The sequence below is a fragment of the Mesoplodon densirostris genome, chromosome 11 (assembly GCF_025265405.1).
Source record: "Mesoplodon densirostris isolate mMesDen1 chromosome 11, mMesDen1 primary haplotype, whole genome shotgun sequence".
NCBI classification, from domain to species: Eukaryota; Metazoa; Chordata; class Mammalia; order Artiodactyla; family Ziphiidae; genus Mesoplodon; species Mesoplodon densirostris.
This window is the reverse complement of record NC_082671.1, coordinates 94,717,726-94,740,561: the sequence shown is the minus strand read 5'-3', so window position 1 is coordinate 94,740,561 and position 22,836 is coordinate 94,717,726. Positions and strand designations below refer to the sequence as shown.

The 22,836-nt window shown below is 34.8% G+C and overlaps 1 protein-coding gene across 1 annotated transcript; it reads left to right on the top strand.

Annotated features, from left to right (window-relative positions):
• Positions 1–1,285: 1,285 nt before the first annotated feature.
• ALX1 (ALX homeobox 1) lies at positions 1,286–22,395 on the top strand. Its single transcript, XM_060113839.1, has 4 exons — positions 1,286–1,511; positions 4,300–4,604; positions 7,602–7,730; positions 22,075–22,395. Exons 1-4 carry the CDS (start codon positions 1,286–1,288, stop codon positions 22,393–22,395), a joined length of 981 nt encoding a protein of 326 aa, XP_059969822.1.
• Positions 22,396–22,836: the final 441 nt, after the last annotated feature.

The following is a 22,836-nucleotide window of genomic DNA, read 5'->3' as shown; positions in this document are numbered from 1 at the left end:
TTTCCCTCCGACGCGGCGGGCTCCTCCGAAACCAAAGGCAGTCCCGAAGCCTCACAGAGGGGCTTTCAACTCCGCAGTGCTGCCTGCCCTCAGGGAGCGGCCAGCTCCCCAGCCTCCCGCCATCCCCTCGGGCTGGAACCGGGGTCCTGGCCCAGCTCCGCGCGCGCCCATCGCTCCCCGAACGCGCTTTTCAAACTCGACCGCGACCATTTAAGAGTAAAATAATTATCTTTTGAAAACCACCCTGAAGGCCTTCCTCGTTCCTAAACCCCTTTGTGTAACGAACCTCTCTCTGGCCTATACTAAGGGCCCTTAGGAGGGACTTTTCCTATCGGGGTTTCTTAAAATAATCTGGAGCTAATGATAAAATCGTGGACCAAGGGAGGGGTGGGGAAATCAGGTGGGTCTGGGTTTAATGTTTTCAGTGCCTCTTGCTCGGCTTTCCTCTCCCATTGCCACCACATCCACACGCCACCGCATTCCAGAAAGAGAGAAAAGGCCACGAGTTCGTGAGCGCCGAGAGCCCCCGGACGCCGAGCTCCTCGGGATTGGAAGGAGAAGCGGCCCCTCTACCACGGCCATCCCAGCTAATAGCTGCCCACGTACCCGGCTTCTTGGGCTTCGGATTAATGTGGAGCTTCCACATAAACGACTTACGGATGAAGTAAAAGCCCTTTAGAGCAGTACTTCCTTTCAAGTTCGTAAGACGCCTCTAAATCTTTCTGGTCGTGAGTGGCCGGCGTGGGGGTGGGGTGGGGCGGGGACCGGGTGCCGGGCGGGCGGCCCGGGAGGGCGCAGAGAGCGGGGAGTGGAGGGTTAACTGCTTTGCGATCTCACCGAGCTCTTCCGAAATGCCAGTCCACTGTCGCGGCGGCAATGTTTCTGGGTGTCGTGGCCTCATCCCTGCTGGCATTTGTCTGAAATGGAGCTGTCTGTCTAACCTAGGCCTGGACGCGCCCTTCCCGGGTAAGTGGGGGAAGATGGGGGTGGGGTGGGGGCGGAGGGGAGTCCGGGGTGGAGTTAGTCGCCTGCTTATTTTCATATTCATTAGAACTGGGAGGTTGCCCGAGGAGCCCAGCTGAGTTTCAAGATATAAAAGCAACTTCGGGTGCCCCCTTTCCAGCCGGGACGTCTTAAAGGGCTCGGAGCCGGGCAGCTCCCCGCGCCGCAGCGCCTGCTTCCCCTGCGCTCCTCTCTGGCCCTCCCTCCTCCCGCCCCCTCGCTCCCTCCCCCAGCGCGCTCCAGCCTCCGAGCTCCAGTAGCTCCGAGACAGCCTTCCAGGATTATGGAGTTTCTGAGCGAGAAGTTTGCCCTCAAGAGCCCACCGAGTAAAAACAGTAACTTTTACATGGGCGCAGGAGGCGCGTTGGAGCACGTTATGGAGACGCTGGACAATGAGTCCTTTTACAGCAAAGCGTCGGCGGGCAAATGCGTGCAGGCCTTCGGGCCCCTGCCCCGCGCCGAGCATCACGTGCGCCTGGAGAGGACCTCGCCCTGTCAGGACGGCAGCGGTGAGTCCACTGCTCCAGCCGGGGTCGCGGAAGCCCACCCGCAAATCCAGAGTGCGGGGAGTGGTCGGGACAGGGAGGGAGGGAGGGAAGAAGGAAGGAAAAAAGGAAGGAAGGAAAGGAGGGAGGGGAGCGAGAGAGCTGGAGGGCGGAGGAAGGCAGTGGAACGGTGCTTATTTTAGGAAGCGGAGTTTTGGCTGCTGCAGACTTTGGGGGGAGCCAAGGAAGGAACCCGCACCCGGTTGCCTCCGCGCGGTTCTCCTTTCGCTGTCCTCCACGGGTCCTGGAGTCCCTTATCCAGGACCCCGGCGTAAACTGATAGGGCGCTAAATAGAGAGTAATTGAGTCAAGACAGCGCGCTTCCTCTGCGAGCCCGCCGCGCTGCCCAGGCAGGAGGAGCTGAAATCCATCACAGCTCGTTAGAGGACGTCACTACCGTCACGAATAAGAAAACTGTTTTTTACTTTTCAAGACGCAACGATATTTTTCTTTGTGAAGGCAGAGGGTTACTAGGTTAGCTTGTGGGGGTCTGTGATTTCTACTTCTTTGGGTTTGCGATACAACAACATACATTTTTGTTAAACGCCAAATCACTTTAAATAGCTTCGGGCAAAGAATCTTCAATATAATCACTCACTCCCGAATTCTGCATTGTCTGTTTTTCTGACTCCACGTAGAAGTCACCTAAGAAGACTTTCGGAATGCTTCTGGATGAAATCTTTAACTTTGGATGGCCAAGTATCTCAAAGTCAAAATGTTATCAAAACAAACCATCTATCTTTTCTATCTTGTAACCCAATACAAACCTATTTTTTTAGATCGCGACAGCTAAAGAAGTTTACAATTCCAAGAGGACTTTCCCTTATCATTGTATATATTCCACAGTTAAGCTATAAGGAGCGGGCTGTTTTAAAATAACAAACGAATTAAGTGTGAAATATTTACAGCAAGCCTGCCGCCCCCTATTCTAATGGTAGTTCAAAATCTGGCAAGGCACCGGCTCATAGAAGCTCCTTTTCTAAATACCTAGTACGCAGCAAGCTTAAAAAATACGTCGTCGTATATTTTACTTATTTTGTTCAACGTTGCAAGTTACTTTTGACTTGCAAGGTTAAATAAAAAATAAAGGCGCAAACAATAGAGAAAATCAGTTAAATCTCAGTCATTTATTTAGGAAGACGCAAAGTTTTTTTATTTTAATACAGTGAAGTTTTGGCTTTCTGGCTGTATTTCACATTGCAATATTTTAATTTTGGAATTTATAGAGGTATACATAAAGTTATTTCTATGGACAGGATTTTTTTAAAAATGGTTCTGAAATGTCCTCTGTTGACAGCTGGATACGACTCAATCATAATTTTTATTTAAATTGTCGGGATTCCAAAAATAAGAAGAGAAATAGGTGATTTTTGAATGCTTTTTCAAGTTTTTAAAGAACATCATACCATTAGGATGGATTTTAATAGGAAAGTATTTAAGTAAGATAAATGTAGGCAACAAGCAGTCCGCTAAAGTTAGGAAGGTTCCTGTCTTTCTCCTGAGATGCCCTTACCCTCACGCCTGCTTCCCCTCCCCCATCCCTAATTACCGCAGTTCCCCATTTAACTCTGCCCGCGGAGACAAAACCGTATTGTTTGTTAATGTCCAGGCTCTTCTTTCTGTTTAGTTTTACATCACATCTTTTTTTGCCTAAATACTCTTCCGTTTTTAAGTTAACTAGGTACTAGAGTTCAATGCATTTATATGATTAAAGCAGTTGTAAAAATACATCATGAGAGAATTTTAAAATAGACAAAAACGAAAAAAGTATAACAATTCATTGGAAATCATTGTTGTGGCAGGGCTGACTTAAGAAAAATGCTTCCCGTTGCATTATGTGCCTCCATTACATTTGTGTGTGTGTGTGGCACCATATGATACATTTTCGTTTTATATCATACTGCCAAGCATGCACTCAAATCTGGAGGAAATCACTAAAATTAAAGCACCACTAAACAGAATGCCAGATGACATCCTTTGTAATCTTTTAATAGATGTTTTAATTTCTGTGCTTTACTAGAGGGAAGAGTAGAGCTTTCTGTCTTAAAACATGTTTCATGAGTTAAGCATAAATTTGACAAATTTAGAAAGAACTGCAAATGAGTTTTTAAGCTAAAGAAGTCTACCTAAATCTTATTATTTTCTGTAGGAAACATACACAGAAACTGATGGAAAATTCATTTTTTAACTTAGTAGGTCGCTTTTTGAAATAAAAATTTAAATGCAGACATGATATACAGTTGAAATATTGGAAATATAATAGGAAACAATACCATATCTTAAATCTATAGTTCATAGGTTTTGTGTGGAGGAGAAACATAACTTTTGAAAAGGGTTTGGATTTTGGTTTACAGATCGTATTTAAAATTGAAATATCCTTTTTGAGCCATGTTAGTAGCTTACTTTTGTCTGCTGTGAATAAATAAGACATATTAAATTTGACGCACCTAGATTTTTTTAAGCTAGAGCGTCTTTTAATTTGACTAATTTGATTATAAATTATGTGCATAAACATTACATTAATCCTGGAAAATAGAACTGTGTGTTTTGACAAATTATATGAGTTCCATGTACACATTTTTAGATGATTCTAAACCTGCCCAAAGTGAATTAATAATGTGATGATCAAATTAATACTGGCGCAATAAATCATAATGGGCCGCTTGCCTGATGCTCTAAATTACTTCAACTTAAGTCCTTCATCCATATGTTTGCAATCCTGAGAACTGTTGTTTTCCCCCTTTGGGTACAGTGAACTATGGGATCACTAAAGTAGAAGGACAGCCTCTTCACACCGAACTAAATAGAGCTATGGACAACTGTAACAGTCTCCGGATGTCTCCCGTGAAAGGGATGCCAGAGAAGGGAGAACTGGATGAACTTGGGGATAAATGTGACAGCAACGTATCCAGCAGTAAGAAACGGAGACACCGAACCACCTTTACCAGCTTGCAGCTGGAGGAGCTGGAAAAGGTCTTTCAGAAAACCCATTACCCGGATGTATACGTCAGAGAACAGCTTGCTCTGAGGACTGAGCTGACTGAGGCCAGGGTCCAGGTAGGAGCCAGATGAAGGCTTGGGTATATATGTGTTTGGAGGGCGGAGTTGGAGGGGGGATAGTGTTTGATCCATAGTTGTGTTTTACTACAAAGGAAGAAACTGATTCTCCTACTGAAGATATAGAACAGTGTAGTATGTAAGTGTAGCATGTAAGTCTACTAAAGTTACTTTTTACTTGCAAAGGATTTGACAGCCCAAACACAAGTATAAAAGAAAAGAACACTTGAATTATTACATAGGCATAAAAACTAATGATTATTTTAAAAGAACAGAAAATGAACAAATTTCTGATTTCAAAAAGTGATTTTAAAGGACAAAAAACTAGTCATAGCTATCCAATCTAGTAATCCATGTATTTTATTTTTCTATTTTATCAGCCGTTGAAGTTCTTTTGGGGTTATATACCCTATATTGGTAACTTATTTGTATAGTGGTCCATAAGTCTATAATTTTACTGAGGTTGGGGTTATAATAAAACAAGGAAAAATGAAACAATCTCACAAACTCCCAGTTGTTATGTATACCATAAACTATTTTCACTATACATAATTAAAGAAAGATCATATAGCTCATCTACAATTTTCTAGCCCCAGGAATTGCCAGTACATGCCATTCCATTATAATTTTTAAAATCTAGAAAACTTATATGATTTTTGCAGAGGCAATAGGAATAATAATCTTAAAGTAATTTTTAAATATATAAATTCAGTTAAATTATATCTATATGTTATATTCAAATTATCAAATTGGATGATTCAATATACTAAATTTCTTAATAATTTGAAAAAAAAATTTTAAATACTGGGTAAAATTCTACCTCCTAAGTGTATTTTATTTTTACTAGCCTTGATATTCTTAACTATATTTTATTAGTTCCTAAGTAACAATAATTCAGGAGAATAATCTTTTTCTTTGTGTGTGTTTTTACTACTCCAAGTAAAATAATTTGAATTTTGCAATTCCCATAAACCACTAGAATAGAGAAATAAATAAAAAATTTTTTTCTGAGTGGAGTAATAGTATTCCTTCTGAAGATTGAGCCATTGTAAGGCCCTTATACATCAGTAAAGACAACATCTGGTGGTGCAGGAATACCAAGCAGCAGATTTTTCCTTTAGTTTGTGGGGACAAATGGTTACTTTATCTTAGTTCAGGAAGTAAATGTATAGAAAGTCAACACTAAGGAAGAATTTTAGAACTGTCAAGTGTTAACACAAACCCCCCACATGTGTGTTTTTTGGTCTTGTGTTCATATATGTAAATTAGCTATACGTGTAACCATAGAAAAATGTGTTTACACACACACAGTGATGAGCTGTGCACAAAGCATGTTTTCCCCTTATCATTTCACCAAATTCTGATTAATTTTTGCCTAAGAACATGCACAGAGAGCCAGCCTGAACCTAATTTACTCAGATGGTTCTCTTTTCTGCTTTTCACATCAGAGTGGTATTTGGCACCCATTTTAAGGAGATTGTCAAGGTCTTTTTCTCAGTAAAAAAGCCCTCATTACTAAATTCCCTCAATATGCTCCTGCTGTGGAGAGAGCAAGAAAGTGTGTTCTGTTTTGTTTTGTTGTTGATGTTGTCTTAAGCCCTGAATATAGTGGATAATACACATTTCCCAGCAGTGTTCTAAGAAACCATCTGAACAGGTAGCTGTCCTTGCCTTCTTTTAATTGCTGAAAACTCTTCAAAGTGCCATCTTAAATTTGCAATACATGCTCACGCACCAAACTGAGTATTAATATGTCTCCATAAGTGTGAAGGTAAAGATATATAAAATATTAGAATTGAATATGAAGAAGAGTAAAAATTTCAAATAAATTTTGATGAAAGGCTTTTTACAATTTGCATTTTTATACTGCATTTCCAGCTTCTTTCCTAAGTATTTTATATTCTGAATATAGTTCTGTAAAGACTAAAGAGCTTCCTGAAAGCTGCTTATGTAAATTATACATATTGAATATAATTTTCTGTATAGAGAGCTGTATTAAAGAGAGCTTTAATACCTTAAAATATTAAAATGATGATTCTGGAAAGCTACAAGTGTGAATTAGTTAATATTTAACCCTCTGAGGAAGATAGGTGTTATAATGGATATTTCATCTATGCAATTCATCAGAGAGATTTGGAAGGCAGTTTAGTGACCCTGTAGAGGCCGTACTGACTCACAGGCTTTCTTGACAGTTGATTATATCTGCCCTGTTTCTTTTTTTAATTTATATTACCCATAAGTCTTTTAAATTAGATAAATGATTTTGAAGATTTTATGAGCATTTTCTATAAGAGAAAATAAGTAAGTGGTGTCATTTACATAATAAACAATTTGTATATTTTAAAACCATAGTTCAGCTTCAGATGATACCATTTTACCCGAAGTCTTTATCATAATCAATATAATATATAATCCTAATGGTTTTTATTTCTAAATAATCATGATATTTCTGCTGATGCCATATGTTTTAGATATAATCTTTATGTTTACATTTTTCTAAGTTTTTCTAAGTCTGGGTACAACCCAGAAGAGCCAATTGTTTTGACAGACCCAGATATTAATTTGGTTATAGATTGGCTGGGTTAATGTTATATACATAGCCCCAAACTAAAAAGTTATGAATGTCTTCCAGACTTGCAGCATTCTCTGAGAGAGGGATTATTATCTGTGATAATTTGAAAATATAAGGAATCTTCACGGTCATATAATCTAATTCTTTTTTTATTTTCTGTAAATGAAAAAAACAGAGGCTCAGATGTATTAAATAAATTTTTGAAAATGTCTTGTCTCTTTGTATTAAATTATATTGCCTCATGGACATGGCACTTGTCAGGGTAAAATAGAAAGTAAAATTTGTGGATCCTTTTCTAATATAAAAAAATTCCCTTTTTAGTAATTACGTTGACCTGGTTTACCTCTCTAATTTGAAGTCTTTGAACATCATATTTGCATTGTCAACTATTCCTTGCCTAAAATTCTACTTTTTAAAAAAATTAGGTTTGGTTTCAAAATCGAAGGGCCAAGTGGAGAAAAAGAGAACGTTATGGCCAAATCCAGCAAGCTAAAAGCCATTTTGCTGCCACCTATGACATATCAGTTTTGCCAAGGACTGACAGCTATCCACAGGTATGGTAAACTGCACAGAACACTGAGAGACATAGGTGTGGTTTGTATATTCTTAAAAGGGCTAGTATAAGCTTTATTATATCTAATAGCCAAGAATGAAAATTTTAATCTCCAAAAGAATTTTTCCATGTTTGTTAGATTTTTATTTTACTAAACTATTTATTTATTTATTGTAATTTATTTTTCTAGAGCCATTCATTTCAAACTGTTTCAGGGTCTCTTCTTTGGTATACATTGAAACAACTTAAGTAGCATCGTTCAGTAGTATGTCTTTTAATTACTCACTCCCTTTGTTAACTTTTCAAATACATAACGCATTGCTTGGCATGCTATCTCTGCGGCTGTTGTTTTATGAACCATACCATAACCTGGTGTCACATGTGGCCTGTGACACCTTCAGTTTCACTGGAAACCATCTTTTTTTCAGTTTTAAATTCCACTTAAAACTATGTTGTCTTTTCAGCTTTGAATTTGCTCATTGTTTCAAGGAAACATTTAGCCCTTTGTGCATAAAACATATATAGAATTAGTACTGGACATAATTTTTTGAATGTATCATGTTAAGAAAGACTTCTTTTATAATGGGAGCTCTCATCTCATTTCAAAGAATATTTAGAAATTCTTTTTCCTCTAATTTTTCCTTTTAATTTAGAGAGGGTTTTTTTTCATACTTTGTAATTCACAGAAATAAATTTTGTCTTTCTAATGGGTATTACTTTTTCCTAATACTGAATTATAATATTCAAAATTGTATTTGATACATGATAAAGGACATGTGTATTATAAGGAACTTTTAAACCATCTGTTATTTCATTCCTGATTGTTTAATGATATGCATTATAAGAGACTACTTTGAAAACAAATATGTAACATATATGCTGGTAGAATACCTTGATAGTCCAGTAAACAAATCATCACAGCCCTGAACTTAAGGGTATTCGTTTTCTTTAACTGTATATTCATACCCTGTGAACATGAATTCAGTCCTTTAATTTCATGCTATCTTTGTGTTCTTGTGCCTTTCATGAGTTTTTAAAAACCTATTTTGAGAACTTCATTCCTCCAGATAAATCCACCAAATTTATTAATGTAATATTATATGCAAACAAGAGCCTTAGAGATCACCTAGTTCAATTCCTTCATTTTAGAAGTCAGGAAACCAGACCCAGATGAGGTAAAAAAAAATTGGTCTGTGATCACACAAATGGTTCCTTACAGGGTAGTCTATAAAAGACTGTTACAGCTAAGCCTTGCCACTGCAGTTTGCCCGAAGAGCAACATTATGGGTACCTTTTGAATACATGCCCATACCTACCTTAAGAAGAATTTTGTTTCTTTCACTTTAAAATTTTTATCTTAAAGTAGCTCCTTTATATTTTCTCCTATTTTAAAAGCATGCATATACTCCTGGTTATTTAACATCACAGGGCTAATGAAATTTTATTCACCAAATATTTTGAGTGTCCTAGTTGAGTTCTAAACAAAGTGCTGTGAGGATGTTTGTCCTCGAGGCTACAAGCGCCATGAGATCAGGCACTGCTATTTTCCTAGCTGTTAACACGACTGTAGCCCTTACTGTCAGGCACTGTTCTAACTAGGTTACGTATATTAACTCATTTAATCCTTACAACAACCTTATGCAGTAGGTGTTATTGATTATTCCCATTTTTCTTATGAGGAAACTGAGGCACAGAGAGGTGAGGTATTTACTCACTTTCATTAGTGGTAGTGAACCCATATTTGAGAGAGCCAATCTAGCTCTCAAGGGCAAGATCCTAACTCTCACAATAGACTGTCTCTCCCAGTGAATATGTTTGAATGATTGAATGATTAACTAATACCAAAGGAGCATAAGGCTTAAGTTGCATTATTCAAATTGCAGTTTAGTTCAGGGGAGCAGAGAATGTTCTCACAACCAGTGAAATAACAATTAAAAAAATAACGGAGATGGCATATGCTGCATATAATTTTGAACTACTTGACTGTTGGTGACTTTAGAAGTAATAAAGTCACAAATTATGAACTCTTTTCAAATGGACTCTAAACAGTCTTACTGATATGTCCCACAACACTTGACTGTGATGTATCTTTTTTTCACCTTATTATTTCAATATTCATTCCTTTCCTTGTTACCATTTCTATTTGCCACTTTTCTGCTCCTTGCTTTTGATTGCCTTATCTCTAACCCCCCTTTCTTCTTTAGTATATCATAAAACGTGTAGAATAGTGCCTGGACCAATTAAGCTCTATACAAAAGCTTAATATAACAATATAATGAGTCACCCTTTTTTCCTAAAATTATCTTGCTACTATGTTATTGTGCCTCATAGCTTGTGACATTAACGATGAGCAGAATGAGGTCACCTAGTAGCTCAGGCAGGAAAGGAAATGGTAAAATCAAATTATACATTTGATAGTCTTTTTCACGCCAACAAAGGATAAATTAAAAAAAAATTCCCCTCACAGATAACAGAATTTTGCACTAATTCTTCTTGTGGCTTCTCCATAACTTATATACGTTGGTTATACCACCTCATAATTTAAGTATGGGAATGCAGAGATCATATGTTGAAGTTATTTTGACAGTGCAATTCATTAACAATGATAAAAATCAATACTGATGAATCCACACTACTTTTCTGTATTGGTAAGTCATTTAATGTTTGGTTACCAAAAATTCTGAAATCAAGCATCTCCCACTCCCCACTGTAGGTATTGGATAAAGTCAGGGGAAAATTCCATTTTAACTTAAAGATATATGGTTGACATTTTTTAGTTTGTTTGAAAAAAATAATTATGCAAAAATCATGTCTCCCAAGACTCAGCCTAAGGAAACGTTTTTTTTTATCATGTGGCTTAAAAATAGAAGTTTATAATGGGAAAAATAGGAACTAAAATAGAGCCTAACCAACTCAATGCAGTAAGACACTGAATTTGGTTACTGTTACTAATTACAGAAAAAAAATTATTAATTACAAAATGTTGGAACTAGAAAATGTTGGCAGCAGGACAAAAATAAAGAATTAGAAATTTGGCAGGGAAACAAAAGCATACACAGAAATACATCAAAACCAGAAATGGTTTACAAAATGATCTCCTTAAGCCTGCTCATAATAGTAAGCCTGTGAATCATAATCTTACCTAGCATAAAGGTATCTGTATATAACATATAATGTTTATTTGTGAATAGTAATTAATATTTTCTAAAATGTTCTAAATACTTTGTTTCCACTGGTCTTCATTACACTATAGTAACAACAGCTGTAACAGTAAAAATAGTAACTACCAGTTGAGGGCTTATTTTAAACCAGGCTTCCTTCTTATAGCCATTAACTCATTGAATTTGAGCCCAAGTTTCTTGAGTTCAGGAGTCCCAGGCTTTTTATGCAACATTATGTTGGATTCTCCCTAATCCAACACGAAGTGTTGAAATAGTTCAGTTTTGACCCTAAAGCATTGCATTACTTTGGTGAGGAAAAATGCTTTCATTTTTTAAATTTGTAAAATAATAATATAAAACATTTTAAAAATGTGGATACTTCTTAGACTGTTTAAGATATTCTTTTTCTTAAACTTACTCATATGTGATGGCAAGCAAACAAAGTGAGTGCTGTGATGTCAGTAGTAATATACTCTAAAGATAGTATATTTTGATGTAGTGAAAAGCTGTTATTTTTTAAAGCTCTATTCTGGGTCACAATATCAGTTGCCATTTGTCAACACTGTATAGCTAAATTAAATTACTTGATATTATCCAACACATGATATTTTAGAAAAGAGTCTCCTTGCTTGTGCTAAGTCTGTTTCCCTCTATCTTGAATTCCCTTCCCTTCACCTAAACCATATTTCTTCCATGAGGCCTCCTCTCAATTTTCCCTCAATCAACGCATCACTTTCTCATTGACATTGTGGTGGATTGTGTAAAATGTCTCCCACACATTTAGGATGTGAAGTATTTAAAAGATGATTCAGTTCTTATTCACGTTTGTATCACCACAGTATTAAGCAAATTATGTATACACTGAATAGATGTGAAAAAAAATACTGGTTCACTTCACTATTCAGGAGTACATTATAAAACAAAAACTAGTCTATTTTTAATAAAACAGATGGTTTCTGAATCTCTGATATTAACCAGCTCTGTGGTCTTAATCAATTAACTTTTCCTCTTTGAAAAGAATATACTAGAAAGATTTTGTAGACCCCTTTCAGCTTAATTTGTTTTTCTTGCGGAGTTATTTGCATTTTATCAAACAAATATACGCCAGGTATTGTTTTAGGCACAGAAGTTATACAAATGATCCAGACAAAATCTCCTGCTTTGTGGACAGATTACAAACTAGATATTACAAATTCTGCAAACGCTCCTTGATGCAAACTAGACCCAGCAAACCAAACCAATTAGAGACCTACATAATTTTGTCCTTGAGTTTAAGAAGCAAGCACATACCTATCAACATTAGATCCTAACTTGTTTCTAATTTATCAAAACCAAAGCTTTTTTTTTTTTTTTTTTTTTTTTGCGGTACACGGGCCTCTCGCTGTTGTGGCCTCTCCCATTGCGGAGCACAGGCTCCAGACGTGCAGGCTCAGCAGCCATGGCTCACGGGCCCAGCCGCTCCGCGGCATGTGGGATCTTCCTGGACCGGGGCAGGAACCCGTGTCCCCTGCATGGGCAGGTGGACTCTCAACCACTGCGTCACCAGGGAAGCCCAAAACCAAAGCATTTTTAAAATAATTAATTTTAGTAAATAAAATATTTTCTGTTAAGTTATAAACATTTTCTAGGAGATTATAGCAGCCTTCAGTCTTAAAAGAAGAGCTAATTTCATGCCATTAGGTTTAGTTTGGATTAAAAGTACATTAACTTTATCACTTACTAGCTGAGTAACTTTGGGTAAGTCTCCGGACTTCCTTGATCTTCAGAGTCTTTATTTGTAAGATTGAGGTATTGTTGGTGCTAGAGTTGGTGGTCTTAGTAGTGTAGATGATGATGATGATGATGGTGATGATGATGATACTTTTTCTGTTATGGAGAGGATTAAAGTGATTTCTAAACAGTCTTTGCAGCTAAATCTTGGGATTTGGGATGGGCCATGGATTAATGTATGACTGTGGGCTGCACAATTAGGGAGTTGTGGATTCAAATCCTGGCTCTGCCACTTAATAGATTTTTAGAACTTTGGCAAATAAATTAACCTCTAGGAACGTTTCTCTTCATTTATAAAATGGTGATACAAGTTCATATGTTATTCGTGAGGATTAAACAAAATAGTTTATGCAGAGTTCTTAGGATATTGCCTAGTACATAATGAGTGCTCAATAGTCATGGTTCTCTGATAGCCATTAATCATTATTAATTTTTTTCTGCAGTAGAGAGGTAGCTAAGTGGTTTGAATTTTCCCTTATGTTGTATCATTTAAGCTCATCCAATCTGTGAGTAAATTTACTATTTGGGAATCTAGAGAAAGATCAAATTCAGTTAAATACACTTTCTTCTTTAAATTAGGATGAACAAATATGGTAGCTTTAGGAAAATTTGAGTATATTCTTAATCCACCAAAATTATTTTATCATGAAGAAAATATTTTCATCAAAAATTTCGAAAAAAGGGTTGAAGGTTTTCCCCACCAAAATTTTCAATGAGGTTTTATTTAGTATATATTGAGAATCATAATTAAATCTATATATTCCAAATGCACTAAAGGACCCATGCAGTATTTTTGCTTTCTGTTGTTTAATTGATGACTTTATGAATATATGCCACTTGGAGTTTGAACATACCAAGAGTTGGATTCAAGTTATAGATAATTTGTAGTAACTGGAGTAATTTAAAAAAACAGATGAAAGCTGTACAATATTTCTAGTTTAACAATTCTATTTCAAACATTGTTATTATACAACTTTTAAAAGGAAATGTTAAAATTTCTGTAAAATAGTGATTTGAAGATATTGTTCACCCTACTTTCTTCTCTCACAAGTATCTGTCCTAATCTTAAAGTTTACCTTTGCTTAAGCTAATTAAGGAATATGAAACTTGTTTCCATTTACCACCGTGGTTTAGTGATTTAAAGGTATCTGGAGCAGGTTTTTTTATTATTATTATTATTTTTTTTCCTGGAGCAGTTTTTACCTTTAGAAAAAGTATCACATTTTTATCAGTATTATTTCTATTTTTCCCAGATATCTGAAGTAAACAAAGATCCCAAGATCTTTAAAAAATGTTAATAATATAGCTATACTTGATGCATTGTGTAATGAACAGTCTCATAGCTGTCAAACAACCAATAAGATGGTCATATATATTGTGATACAATAAAACTTCCCTCATGATGTATGGAGGGACAAAAATGTTAACAGCATCAGGTCAGCAGGTCATAGTGATATTGTACAATTTCTCACTGCTTATAAGCACAAATATTTAATATTATAGAAGGACATAATTTATTCAAATTAATATAATTTTTACAATGGATAAAGTTGCTAATTTAATTAAATATATGCATATATATTTTATATAAACACATATAAAGACTATTTCACATATATGTGTATGTTAAAACTAAGTTATGTATAGTAGGAGGTAGATTTTGTTAGTATCAGGTAAAGGTGCAGCTAGACACAGACAGTGAATAATTCTTTTATTTTGTTGAAAGTACAGGTTCTTTAAAGAGGTAAAGAATATCCTCCAAAAGAAGTAAAGTGCATTCATGTTGTTGACTATGAAAATAGATTTATTTTTTTAATGTAATATTCAAATTTAATGTGATTTAAAGACTTTACATAGTCGTAATAACTTAGCTGTTTTTTTTTTTTTTTTGCTTTTAATAAGTGACCACTGTTAAAGCATTGTATTTAACTGAATTGGTCATACATATTTTATATTTTAAGACGAAAGAGTAAATCAATAAATTGAGTAGGTTACCAAAATAAGTAATAAATAAGAAAATAAATTATGAGAAGTGCCAATGTTGCTCATACATATAAAAACTACCTTATAGGAGAATAGAGAAGAACCAGGGGGGAAATTAAGCATCAAAGTCTGAGAAGTCTGTGAGAACAGACTTGTGGATTAAAACCTACAGTTCAAACCATTATTGTTAGTGTGAACCTCAGGATATATTTTAATCCAGAATTTTATGTGTGCCATATTTATTAAGCCACATGTGTCTGTGGGTTTTCTTTTTTATTCTAAATTATGGAGCATTAAATAGAAAAAAATTTTTGTGCAAATGCACAGTTGAATTAAAAATCACAAAAATAAAATTCAAATTATAGTTAACCCAAATACAAGATGAATATAATTGATAACTTTACTCGGGATTTTAAGAATAAATTCAAATCTCGTACATGACACCATGTGTGACTCTCTGAGATTAAAAATATACTGTGTAATTACTTCAAGTGTTTGCATATTTGATTTACATTTTAAGTTAATAATTCGCAAAGAAAACTTAATTTATATTATAATTTTTGTTTCTTATAATTGTAAAGTTTTTAATAGATGAATTGTCATTAAAAATGAATCAGCAATAGTTATCATGCATGTATTAAAATACATGAAAAATAAGGCGACAAATAATTGGAAAATACTTCATATGATAATTGTTGCTGGATAATTATTTAAAAAATAGCAAATCCTAGGTGCTATGATTTTATTCTCTCCTTAAGTGAGTTGATTTGAAAAGTTTCATTTTAAGGCATGTAGGGTGAGATTTCCTATGAATCTTTTTTAAAAAATGATCACAATTAATACAAAATTTGAGAACACATTCAACACTAAAGGAAATGAGAAATGTTCTTAATGCTTCCTCTGTCTTTGACTTGGAGCATATTTCAAATATTATTTGAATAATACAAAATTTAAACACCTTTATATGGTATCATTCTTAAAATTTTCAGATATTAACATTTCTTATGAGACTTAGTGCTTTTAATTTTTGCACTAATGAGATATATACTTTTATTTTTTCTGTATAGCAATTTTCTTCTCAGTTCATTAATCTCATATGACTATTGTATCTAATAGTGATTTTTTTTAACAGAAAAGGCACTATTTCTTGTTTCAAATCCCTGTATACATTTCTAAGATGAAATTTTATTTAAGAACTCAAAGTAGCAATGAATACTTAACATGTGGTCCTTTTCTGATGAATAAATATTTTCTAACCCCTTCAACTTAATAGTACCATGTGTTGAAAACATATATTTTTGGAATTTTTGAAATGTAAATTGATTCCCCCCAAATCTTAGTATTTGTATATTATCTTAAATTTTTTTCATTACAATTCCACCTAATAAGAGGGCACTGATGAAAACATGCCCTCATTTCTATCTCAGGTAGTACCTAAACTTGCTCAGATTGATCTTTTCACTGCGTAATTAATTCAAGTTGGGATTTTTTTTTTTTCCAGATGCACAAAGTCTCAGTGTGTGTTATTCACTGGTAGCAAATTCACTATTTAGAAAAACACTTATACCCCTTCTCCCTGCCAGCAGCTTACTGATGTAGTTACTAGAAAAGTTAATGGGACCCTAAGTTTAGACAACAGCTAAAAATATCTGCAAGCTACTAAGCATATGATTCTTATTAACATTTTATCCCTCTAAATTTTAAAGGAACAGATATGCTAATAAAGAATGTAATGGTCTCAAAAAACTGAACTGCTTTTGTAAACATTGATGTTTTCATTTTTAAAAGAGACCATATAAGAAATCAGGTAAATTAAATTATATAGTGATAATGTGGTAATACATCTATATAGTAAGTATTGAATAATATTCAGAGTAGTCAATAAATGTAAACATTCTGTCAAACAGGAAAAACCAAAGTTAACTTTCAGATTTTAATGCAAAGAAGCTATTGCTATAACATCATCACAAATACCTCTTTGTGAATCCCTGATCTCTGTCTTTTTAAAGCAACTTTTTAACTCCCGCAGGGAAGTGTTGGGGCTGTGATGTGAGGGTAGAGTGAGGATAGGATAATATGTGTATCCTGGTGTGTGTGTGTGTCTATGTATGAGTGTAAATGTAGATGTTGGTGCCTGGTAGAAGCAGTGTATATGTAGAGGAGTAAGGTTAAATAAACTTGTTTTAGTAGAAAAATATTTAGTTGGTTTTAGAGGTGCTCTAAAATTAAGGAACAGTTATTACTCATATATTCTCACATTTTTCGGTATTTCTATTAAATCCAGATTAAATTCCATTGGCTAATGTCTCAATAAATACCACTAACAGTAGGATATAGAGTATATACATCAGGAAACTATTTGCTTTTTTTTACACATCATGCCACTTTACAACTAAGGGAAAGACTAATAAACTTACATTAAAAGGTTTTTTAAAAGTATGAAAAATTCCCCACTACAATAAAATCAGCAAATATATTAGAAATATACACCAAAGTTAGTATACTGAAATTTTCTTTACAGTTTTGGTTATATAAAGAATATGTCTGTATCAAGTTTCCATGGTGAAGGTAAATGATATTTATAATTTCCTATCCATGATTTACCCTATTCAATTTATGACATATATACATCCACAGTGAAGAACTCTTAATATATATGTGTATACTTATATATCACCCCTCTCCTTCCTAGCCATTGCTTTTAATTCCTTGAAAGGAAAGTGAATGTTAAATGAATTTGATTTCAGTTTGGAAAGAGATGAAAAAATCAACTTTCCTCCAAAATTTAAAGTTATGGAATAATTAAGTTTTTACGTGATTAGAAAAACGTTCAAAGTGGAGAGTTCTAAGTCAGCTGAACTTCCATTCATGCTAATGGGAGGTAGTTGGCTAAGTTCCCTGGACAGTGCTTTGAACATACCATCAGAACTTTAAAAAATGCTGTGAACCGCATAAAAACATGGAATATTTTTAGATTATCCACTCCTTTTAAACACAACAAAGAAGAAAAAATGTAAAGGCAAGCAGTCTTTTTTTCTCTTCTCTTTTTTTTTTAAGCACACGTGAAAAAAAGGACGTAGACATGATCCAGGAATGCTGTTCTTTGTTGTAAAGCCCTTGAATATTATACAGTTAGAAGCCTACAAAAAATTATTTGGTGTCAGTGAACTAGCCTAAAGCTAGTCTAAAAAAAAGAAAAGTAGTGATCTTATTTAGAAAAAAGTACATTCTTTCATTCCAAAATTTAACAGCAACTACAGTATTTTTAACAAGTCAGAGAGTAAGATTTTTGTATGACTTCTCTGTTGGCAAATATATACGCAGTTTTAGACAATATGTGTCGATTCTAGCACATCGTTTTAAAATGGTCACTTACAAGAATAGAATTGGTGGAGGGATGGAGGAGGCATAGAATGAGCCCACTTGGACAGCAGTAGATTTATTAAACCACAAGCTCAAACGACTTTGTTGTTTAATCAAATATCGCCTTCAAACATTAACAGAAGTAGATGATCTAGAACAAAGATGATACCTGCTGGGTTATCCCTACGGTGATCAGATGACATCTAGATTATATTCTGTTGTCAGTGCTGGATGTTAATAAGGGTGAAGGGTGTTGACAGCCTCTAGCATATCCAGAGGAACGTGACTGGAATGATACCATCTGGAAATCATGTCATATGAGGAATCCTTAGAGGAAGGAGACTTGTGATTGTGTAACAATCGCCTGATGATATTTGAAGGTTTTCCCATGTAAGAAGGATGCCACTTATTCTGTATCATTTTAAGGGACAGACATAGAAGAGATAGATAGAGAAAGATAACACTCACTTTTTTACAGAGCTCTCCAAAAGGGAATGGAATGTTTTTTTAAAAGAGGGTGAGCTTCTTATCACAGTAATTGAACATAATTGAAAATGTACAAGGGTTTTCTGCATTTGGAAAGAAGCTGGACTTCAATAGCGTTTCCTGATCCTAGGTAATTTTAAGAATTGCTTATGTGTATTATCACTGCCATTATTTTAGTACAAATCCCCTCAGCCACACCCCCTGCTTAATGAATCAGAATCTCCAGGAAGATGCATCTGTGGTGGATAATAAGTGTTTAACAGAAAAAAAAAAAAAAAAAAACAAAAAACTGCCTAGGGAAATATAGTCAACAGGGTCTGGCTTTGTAATTTTCATGATTTCTGTTAAGATTGTGTAGTATGGTGATTCTAGCATTCAAATCATGAAAAAAATTTTTAGATATATTAGCATAAATTGTCCATAAAGCTTTGATTACATCTGCAAGATGGATCAGTCCAAATTTCATATTCTTAGAGATTTTTCCATTATTTAATAAATGTGTATAAAGGGTTTTTCATATACTGTGTCAGGCCTGGGGATGAGAAAACAGTTGTGAGCGATCATTGGGAATTTTGCTTTCAGAAAGTGGAGTCTATGAACAACCAAAAACTTAGGGTTATTAATAAGTAAATAACAATTTTAACCCATAAGAGTAGTTTTTATGTAATTGTAGCATTTATTAAGATTTCTTGGGCTCAGATTTGACCTCTACCATTGGAGTTATGCCATCTTGGGTGAGATTCTTAAACTCTTTGTTCTATAGTTTTACCGTTTACGAAATGGGGATAGTAAAAGCACATACCTTTTCTGATGTCAAAACGATTAGAAGTCTTCATCTTGCTTTTAACATAATGCTTGACACATGGTAATTGATTGATAACTGTTAGCTCTCATGAGCGTGATCTTGATCGTCATCATCAGATGTTTTAAACATCCAGAGGGAATGCTTCAGAGGAAGCAAAACCTCAGTTCACTGGGGATATTATTTTTTATGATTTGCATCTAACTTTAATATAGAAACCAACTAGATCCCCAAAGTCTAATGAAAACATGCCAGAAACTTGAAAATCAAAGAAAGGCTGGGAAGAGAGGGGTGATAGAGATCATGGAAACAGGGCATAGCAGTAAAAACATGTGACAGCGTCACTACCCATGAGAATATTTGGGTATCCCCTCAAGTCCAACTAAAGGATTGATGTGTGTACATTGCTTTATTAATCTGTTCTGTTCAGAAGACAATCCTATATGTTGTATTTCATGAAAAGTAATGCATTTAACTTGCTTGATCATGTTCAGGTAAGAAGTTTTGATCAAAATAACAATATTTGCTCATGTCGTGGAAAGTGGAGAATTTCTTTTCATTTTATACATAGATTACTGTTAATTCTTTCAGGGGAAAATATCTTAAATTTAAATTCATAGATTTCCTTCCCTGCATTTACTCTCCTTATTTTTTCTTTTTGACTGAGTTGCTAAATATATTTCTATGCATTTGGAATACAAGTAGATGATTTTAATAATAAATTCTAGCAACACTGTGTATAAGTTGAGAGATCCTTTAACAAACATAAAATGTAAATCATCTTTCTCCACCACTATCTTGCCTTGCATTTATTTTTTCAAAAGTAAGCAAGCAAGTTCACTTTCATTTCCTGAAAGCCCTTTTGTCAGACATATGACTGTGGTTTTTGCAGTGTAGCACAATGTTTGATTGAATGTCAGAGGAAAATCACCCAGATCAAGTTAGAAGAGCTAGTTTGACAGACTAATGACATTAACAGCCCCTCCTGTTGGTTTGAGATACATAACTCAGCAGTCACTGGCACCAATCATCATACTTTGGCTAAAGTGGGATACATATACTAGAATGAGCCAAAATTAAAACAGCATAGCCCATGACGATTCAAGGATTGATAATGTATGCAAATCGTGATGGACAGCTAGCTAGATAGCTAGATAGATGTCTATAGGTATCTCTCACAGATTTGACATATTTAAAGCAGCTTAGAAAATATTTATATAAAGAACTATTTTAAAAACTACTAAAATGAGCATCTTGCCAACCACTGAAACACCACCTAAGGGATATTTGTTGTTCAGTTTAAAACTGGTTGTGGTCCTTTCTAAGTGACAGAGTAACATCACTACAGTGTAATCTAGAAGATTCATCAACATATTTTTGGCTATTAATTGAAAATAAGTTGTCTTAAAAAGTGTGGCTTCAGTTTGAGTGTTGTAAGACTATACCAGAGGCTATATGTAGCAGACTGAAATTTCTATGTAAAAATAAATATGAGAAAACAGTTCTTGTATATGTGTTGAAAGAATTGATGATTCCGTTCTAATTATGATTTTAAAAAAGAAAAGAAAGTCAGATGGGATAAACATATATATTGTTGTTGTGTTCTAGTCTAAATCTATTGTAATAATACTGTAAAAGGCATATTAACTTTTAAATTTCATTTTCTAAGGCTGCATCTCTCTGCCATGCTATACCAAGCAACATTTTCCTTTTTTCCCAGCTCCCGCCGTTTATCAGGATTTTCTCCGTGCTTCTCAGTCATGCATGTGATCACTTTTTTTTTTGCCCTTGTTTAAATAGCTAGTCTAAGATACCTCCTATTTAAAATTCATAGTATACAAATTCTACTTAATGTTTCTTTCACATGCTAGTAACTTTAGAGAAATTTGTATTTGCTGATAATATTGCACTGAAATGTTTCCTGTAGAGATTTAATGAGATGAGATGTGAATTTCTTGGGCACAAATGACAACCCAGTTTTCAATCTTATATAAGATGTTATCTAGTACTTTATTTATATTCATATGATATTTTTGCTAATACTTGCATATTTTTCTCAATTGTGCTTTCGTTATCGGGTAATAGTCAAGTTTTAGAATTCTAAATCTGTTCTACATGTCATACTTCTGCTGCGACCTCACTATATCATATGTAAATCATAGAATAAATGTTTAAAATGTGTGTATAATTGTCCTTTTCACAGAGCTATGTATTCAAGACTATAGGATATGAAAAAAAATGAAACAGTGAACATTTTCCAAAATGAGTTTGATCAAAAATATCTCTAAAGAACAAACAGCCTCGTATCAGCATTGGTTTCCAGCACAAACTACCACATCAAGAGTCCAGATGTGGAATTTAGAAAAACAAATGCAATTGTGTAATTTTGTTTAGAAAGATGAAAACTATATAACTTAAAACCATATTTTTAACCACTTTTCTAAGCACATGAATTGGTCAGGAATCATGACTAAATCTTCCAGATTTCATTTTAAAAATCATGACTCTAAAAAGAATACTCAAGATTGACATGTTTTGACAGTATTTTATGTGGTCAAATATGTGGGTTTTGGCGATCCATTCCAGTATAACAAACTAGAAGAATCTTTCAAATAATTATTTTTCAGTAATTGCTTGATGTGCTCAGAATGAAATTACAGACCACCCAATAGGAGCAAACAATGAACAACTAACAAAACTTCGTAAATACAGTTTCACAAAAGTAAGGGAACAAAAGTGAGAACGCGTAAATGTAATATTTGTTGTTTTATATATTCCAGATTCAGAACAATTTGTGGGCAGGAAATGCGAGTGGTGGTTCTGTGGTCACTTCATGCATGTTACCACGTGACACTTCCTCCTGTATGACACCTTACTCTCACTCGCCTCGGACAGATTCCAGTTACACAGGGTTTTCAAACCACCAGAACCAGTTCAGCCACGTGCCCCTCAACAATTTTTTCACTGACTCTCTTCTTACCGGGGCTACCAATGGACATGCATTTGAAACAAAGCCAGAGTTTGAAAGGAGGTCCTCCAGTATCGCAGTTCTTCGAATGAAAGCCAAGGAGCACACTGCCAATATTTCATGGGCCATGTAACATACAGTACTCTTTTCTTTTTCTCTTAATGACAAAGTAAAACATTCTTATTTCTCATATTTAAAGATACCACAGTAAGCTGCTGTGTGTGGAATTGCTAAAGGTCAAGATATACAGTGAGACCAGCTTAAATGAATAGTTGTTATTATTTAACATTAAAATCTAAGAATGAACCTCTGAAAAGACTAAATAGGTTTACCATGCACCCGTCTCCACAAACTCTGTTTTAGTAGTAAGATTTTTTTTCTATTGTACAAGTCAATGAAATATGATCATGCAGCTTCTGAAAAGAATAAATGTATTAAACAAATTCCTCTGTTATAGATTGATTTATGTTAGTTCTGTATAACAAGAAATCCCTTGTAAAATAATACCTGAAAAAGGAGGAAATGCACTGGGGAAAATGTCAAGATACCAAAGCTGTCAGGTAAATATTGAAGC

Excerpts from the sequence above, each read along its gene's own strand:
- ALX1 (XM_060113839.1), top strand. The coding sequence starts at position 1,286 with ATGGAGTTTCTGAGCGAGAAGTTTGCCCTCAAGAGCCCACCGAGTAAA. Across the intron at positions 4,605-7,601 it reads TGACTGAGGCCAGGGTCCAG|GTTTGGTTTCAAAATCGAAG; the intron begins GTAGGAGCCAGA and ends TAAAAAAATTAG. Across the intron at positions 7,731-22,074 it reads GGACTGACAGCTATCCACAG|ATTCAGAACAATTTGTGGGC; the intron begins GTATGGTAAACT and ends TATATATTCCAG.